Genomic DNA, 6,304 nt, shown 5'->3' with positions numbered 1-6,304 from the left:
TAGGCAACGTCTCTGCTAATGGGTGAGGTTGTGTTCCTGCCTTGCTAATTGTTTGGCATAGAGGGTCCAGCACTGTAGCTTCCTGGTGGTTGAGTGGAGCTGGGTCTTAGCATTGATATGGAGATCTCTGGGAGAACTTCTGCTCTTTGACATTACATGGAGCCAGGAGGTCTCTGGTGGACCAATGTCCTGAACTTCGCTCTCTCACCCCAGAGGCACAGACCTGACACCAGCTGGAGGACCAAGACCCTGTCAGCCACATGGCTCAGAAGAAAAGGGAGAAATAAAATAAAATAATTAAAATAAAAAAAATTGAAAATAAAAAAATTGAAAAAGTAATAAAAAAAAAAGGACAGACAGAAATCTGGGATAAATGGTAAAAGAAAAACTATACAGACAAAATCACAGAAAGAAGCATACACATACACACAAAAAGAGAAAAAGGAAATATATATATATATACCTATATTTAAAAAAAAAAGAAGACAGCAACCAAATCAATAAACAAATCTACCAATGTTAATAAACTCTAAACATTAAACTAAGATAAACATAAAACCAGGAACAAATTAGATGCAGAAAGCCAACCCCAAGTCTACAGTTGCTCCCAAAGTCCACCTCCTCAATTTGGGATGATTCGTTGTCTCTTCAGGTATTCCACAGATGCAGGGTACGTCAAGTTGATTGTGGAGATTTAATCCGCTGCTTCTGAGGCTTCTGGGAGAGATTTCCCTTTCTCTTCTTTGTTCGCACAGCTTCGGGCCTCAGCTTCAGATTTGGCCCCGCCTCTGCATGTAGGTCGCCTGAGGGCGTCTGTTCCTCGCTCAGACAAGACGGGGCTAAAGGAGCCGCTGATTCGGGGGCACCGGCTCACTCAGGCCAGGGGGAGTGAGGGGCATGGAGTGCGGGGCGAGCCTGCGGCGGCAGAGCCCAGCGTGACATTACACCAGCCTGAGGCACGCCGTGCATTCTCCCCGGGGAAGTTGTCCCTGGATCCCGGGACCCTGGCAGTGGCGGGCTGCACAGGCTCCCGGGAGGGGAGGTGTGGATAGTGACCTGTGCTCACACACAGGTTTCTTGGTGGCGGCAGCAGCAGCCTTAGCGTCTCTTGCCCACGTCTGGGGTCCGCACTGATAGCCGCGGCTCGCGCTTGTCTCTGGAGCTCCTCTAAGTGGCGCTCTGAACCCCCTCTCCTCGTGCCCCAGGACGCAAAGAGGCAAGAAAAAGTCTCTTGCCTCTTTGGCAGGTCCAGACTTTTCCCCAGACTCCCTCCCGGCTAGCCGTGGTGCACTAGCCCCCTTCAGGCTGTGTTCACGCCGCCCACCCCAGTCCTCTTCCTGCGCTCCGACCAAAGCCCGGGCCTCAGCTCCCAGCCCCCACCCGCCCCGGCGGGTGAGCAGACAAGCCTCTCGGGCTGGTGAGTGCTGGTCGGCACCAATCCTCTGTGCGGGAATCTCTCTGCTTTGCCCCCCGCAACCCTGTTGCTGCGCTCTCCTCCAAGGCTCCGAAGCGTCCCCCCTCCGCCACCTGCAGTCTCTGCCCGCAAAGGGGTTTCCTAGTGTGTGGAAACCTTTCCTCCTTCACGGCTCCCTCCCACTGGTGCAGGTCCCGTCTCTATTCTTTGTCTCTGTTTTTTTCTTTTGCCCTACCCAAGTACGTGGGGAGTTTCTTGCCTTTTGGGAGGTCTGAGGTCTTCTGCCAGCGTTCAGTAGGTGTTCTGTAGGAGTTGTTCCACATGTAGATGTATTTCTGATGTATTTGTGGGGAGGAAGGTGATCTCCGCGTCTTACTCCTCTGCCATCTTTAAGGTCTCCCTCAACTATGTGACTTTTTAGAGGTGCTAGTTAAGGCTACTGTGGCAATCATAGAGCAATATACAAATGTATCAAATCAAAATGCTGTGGACACAATGTTATTTGCCAAATACATTACAATTAACAAAAAGCTTACTCCCTTCTATGCGTACTTTATAACTAATGATACCCCTTCCCAGTATTTGTGAACCAAACCGTGTTATTGATAGGATGTCAATATTAAAGATTACCATTTGCATTAATGTGTCAGGCACTATGATGGATGATTTACTTAAACCTTTGCAATAATCCTTCAAGGTAGAAATTATTATCCACATTTTACAGGAAAATTCAGGATTTATAAAGGGTAAGTAACTTTCCCAAAGTCATGAGACAGAACTGAGTAAGAGAAACTGCATTCTTTACGACATTAGAAGTTTCCCATGTAAATAAGTATACCTTAACGTCAAATAATAATTAGCCTTAAGATATAACCCTAAAATGTACATAGGCAAATATGCAAAATAGATTACCCAAAAGTGGTTAAAATTTAGAGCTGGAGTCAGATAGAAACAAGTCCAAATCCTGGTACCATCGCTTAGTAACAGTGTTGCTTTGGCAAAGTTATTTCATTTCTGAAGCTTCAGTATCTCATTTGTAAAATGATAATATTGGAAACTACTTCACTATCTTATAGGGTTGTGGAGAGAATTAAGTGAGAAATATGTATAAAATGCTCAGTATAGGACTTGGAACCTATGCATACAATAAATGTTAGAAATTATAATTTTTATCATTATAGTCACTAAAATACAGAGATATTGGGAGTGGTGAAATGTATTAAAATGTGTTTATTATCAAAATAACTAACGTTAAGATCTTTCATTTCTTATAAACTGACATATGAGATACTCAGAAAAAATAGTAACATTATCTTTATTTTCTTCTCCACCTTGGTGTTAATGCATCCAATTCTCTTTTCTTTTTCTTTTGTTAATTATCAGTTGTTAAGAAATGTTCTCCTTTCTTCTTTTTCTAGAGCTCCAAGAAAACTATTCTGATTACTTTGTCACAGGGACCTATTCTCATATTAGCAATTTAACTCTTCCTGGATAGGTAAGGGTTTTTTGTTATAATTCACTTTTATTTTAAAAATGCTTTAGTTAACTTTTACTGCTTTTCTCATTATTTGCTATGAGAATATCCCTAAAAGTAGGTGGAGTGCTACAAACTCTTTTAAAACTCTTGAATATATTGCCATAATGCTTTCCAGAAAGAGTGAGGGTGAAATTCCCGAGGCATTATATGAGAATGACCCCTTCCCTGCACCACTGCCAATAATATCTTAGAAATAAAAATTCTTTTTAATTTGATAGGTGAAAACATAGCACTTTGTTATTTTAACTTGTATTTTTTTCAATATTAGTAAGATTGATTTTTTTCATAGTTTTGTTTTGTTTTGTTGTCTTTGAACTTATTTGTGAATTATCCAATCAAGTTCTTTTGTACTTTTCTACTTGGATTTAGTGATTTTTATGTTGAGATTTATCACAGCACTTTACACATTGCTCATATTTTCTTTAACAGGTAGTAGGTGTTTTAAAAGTAGGCAAATGTGTAATATGGTGATAGCTGTACAAAAAGTTTGAATGAACAAAAATTAGAAGTATCTGTGCCAATGCACATAAATTCAACAAACATTTATGTGTGTCTACCACGAGGAAGGTGCTGTAATGCCCCATTCAGTATAAAACACATTCTCTGCTCTCAAGAGGCATCTAATCCAGTTGAAGATTCAAAACAGAATAGAATAAAGAGCTATAAGAGATGTGATTTGAAAAATAATTAATGATCAAGTAAGCAAGGCCTACTTCAGGGTAGGGAATGATCATTGCGATTTGTGTGTCAGGTAGGTTGTACTAACAGGTAAGGTGGGACTTGGGTAGTTTTTTTTTTTTTTCTTTTTTTAAATTAAACATTCTTGACCAAAACTTTAATTTACAACTTAATATACAATATGATGTCTGTAACTTCTTGAAATTCTCACCTGGCTCTTGGAAAGAGTTGAGTCTACATTTTCAGTCTTCATCATCAGGAAAGATCCCTAATTCTTCATCCATCCACTGGGAAGGATCTGGATATGGAAAATGACCCAGCATGTTATCTGAGTCATGCCAAAAGCGCCAGAGAATCCAGAACCACATGGTTGCACTGAAGAACTCTGCCTTGATCACCTGGGATCTGGTCAGCTGGGGAAACTGCCTGTACTGGAGCTCGATATGCACACCTCCACCAGCATGACGGACTCCAGCGCCTCCAGCCGCCCGCGCGCGCGCGCGGCCCCTGAAGAAGTGGCCTCCAACGCGCGCTAAAGGCGCTAGATGCGTCAAAGCCGACATGCCAGCCCACGTTCGGTCAGCAATCCCCAGGCCGCACCGCCGCTTCACGTCACTTCCTATGGCGCCCCTCCCAGTGACGTCAGTCGGACTTGGGTAGTTTTGATGAAAGGAAGAAATGGGAACAAAGCAAATAAGCAGGTATATCATTTTGAGGATGTCATGAGATAAAAGTAGAGATCAGGATTCCTATGCTTTTCTAGGAAACTATGAATAGAAACCTCTGTCATGGAGGAAAAGACCTTTAAGATCTATCTAAAGAGTTTAAGTTTTAATAAGCTTTCATCATTATTGCAAATATGAGGCCTGGTTTTAGCACTAACTTGGTATCAGCTATCATAAAGGTTTATCTGAAAAGTTTCAAAAATAAGACCTACTTTATTATTTCACTGCTCTTTAGACCTATTCTCAGATGAAAGATTCCCTCTCAATTCAATGGGACATTTGGGGTCCAAATGTAAAGCTGACTTCTATTACGGTATCCAGTAGTAATCATACCAGTTTATTTGCAGTGGCAAAGATAAGAAACCCTAATGCAGAATGGCTTGAATAAGTAGGGGAATATTTTTCTCACACGACAAGAAATCTGAAGATGAGGGAAGCTTTTGGCAGTGGTTTAGAGGCCCAGCTGTTCCAGGACCAGTACGTCTCTGATTCTCCAGCTCATGACCTCATTGTCACAAGCTTGCTGCTACAGCTCCCAGAATCATATTCACTTCCATGACAGGGTGATTCTGGCCAGGTCTTTTCTTAGTATAAGGAAAGCAAAAACTTTTCAGGAAACCCACAACAGTATTATACTGGTTTCTAATTAGCCAGAACTAAATCACACAACCTTTCCTAAATACAAGAGAAGCTAAGAAAGCATACAGTGTAGGGAAAAGGGAGTTGAGAACTGATGTTGAAATAGCCAGCCTCAGGCTCTGCCCTAGTAACACTACATGAAGGAAAGACCAAGAAATTATTTCAAGACATGGAAGCTTCATGGTTAGCACTGCAGTATCGCGGAAGAGAAGAATATGGGTAAGAACGCTCAGTTAACTCATATTAACAGCTTTCCAATTTGGGTTGAATAAAAAACAAGTGTAGAGATTCAGATCATTCTTGTGTAATAGAGCTAAGTAGAATGAGAGTGCTGAATGACCAAATATTTAAAGTCTAAGGTAGCAAAGACCAAAGAAGTTCTTGAAACGTTTTTATTCTTTGTATTTTTAAGTGAGTTCAGTGTTGGCAGAAACCCATCACTGATATCCTACATTATTGATGGGGATATCTGCAAAGAGGCAGATGTTTTGCCAAGAAAGGGAATATGAATCATTGTATCTAAGAAGATGAGAATTTTAGGAAACAGTCTACATAGCTCATGAGTGAAACTAGCAATTAATCTTGACATGTTTTGTAAAAGGTTTGGTTGCTTAACATTTCTCCCAAGGAATTTTTTTTTAAGTTTGCTGTAGGCAGGAAAGTAAAAAGACTGACATGCAGGAAACTGAAGGTTTCTTTCCTCCAAAGACCAACTGTACCAGTTGTATATTGAAATATGAGGTGCATCACGATAGGAGATTAGACAAAGGCGTTCACCAATGTGCCCTCAGTCCCAACTTGCTGAAGGAAGTGATGAAGTGGCGCCGTTGGAGACAAGGAGCCATGACCAATTTATTGCTCCCTTCTAGATGCTGCATATGTATGCAAAGTTTTATTTATAAAGATAATTTATGTGGCAGTTGGGTTATGTGGTAATCACCAAGACACAGTGTCTAAAACTTCACAATGTCACGCTAGCATGTAGACAGAAATTCTCTTGTATGGATTTACATATGAAAGCATCCCGAGAGATGTGCTGCAGTCAGAATGCATCTGTTGACTCTCCACAGGCTTCTTTGGGAAGAGAAAATGAAAACCTGCTATTTCTAAAATTCATTGATTGTTGCCATTCCTGTTTGGGTGGGTCTGCATTTTGCTAAAAATAAATGATGGAAATCTTTTGTCAATAACTCAATATAGCTCTCTTATGTTCCTTTAATTTTAAGCTTTAATCGACCTTAAAATGTTGATATTATTATTTAATATTTGTTCAATTCAAGTTTAACAGAAGTTCAAATAGAATATGCTCAG

At 40.9% G+C, this 6,304-nt stretch overlaps 1 protein-coding gene across 1 annotated transcript; it reads right to left on the bottom strand.

The window, feature by feature from the left end:
• Positions 1 to 3,620: 3,620 nt before the first annotated feature.
• On the bottom strand, positions 3,621 to 4,208 carry LOC307183971 (NADH dehydrogenase [ubiquinone] 1 beta subcomplex subunit 2, mitochondrial-like). Its single transcript, XM_079917202.1, has one exon. The coding sequence runs from the start codon at positions 4,190 to 4,192 to the stop codon at positions 3,872 to 3,874; it is 321 nt and encodes a 106-aa protein (XP_079773328.1). The 5' UTR covers positions 4,193 to 4,208; the 3' UTR covers positions 3,621 to 3,871.
• Between the last annotated feature and the right edge of the window lie 2,096 nt (positions 4,209 to 6,304).

Source organism: Stenella coeruleoalba, assembly GCF_951394435.1.
Source record: "Stenella coeruleoalba genome assembly, chromosome: 3".
NCBI lineage: Eukaryota > Metazoa > Chordata > Mammalia > Artiodactyla > Delphinidae > Stenella > Stenella coeruleoalba.
Note: the sequence above shows the minus strand (reverse complement) of the source record. Positions and strands in the feature narration are given on the sequence as shown.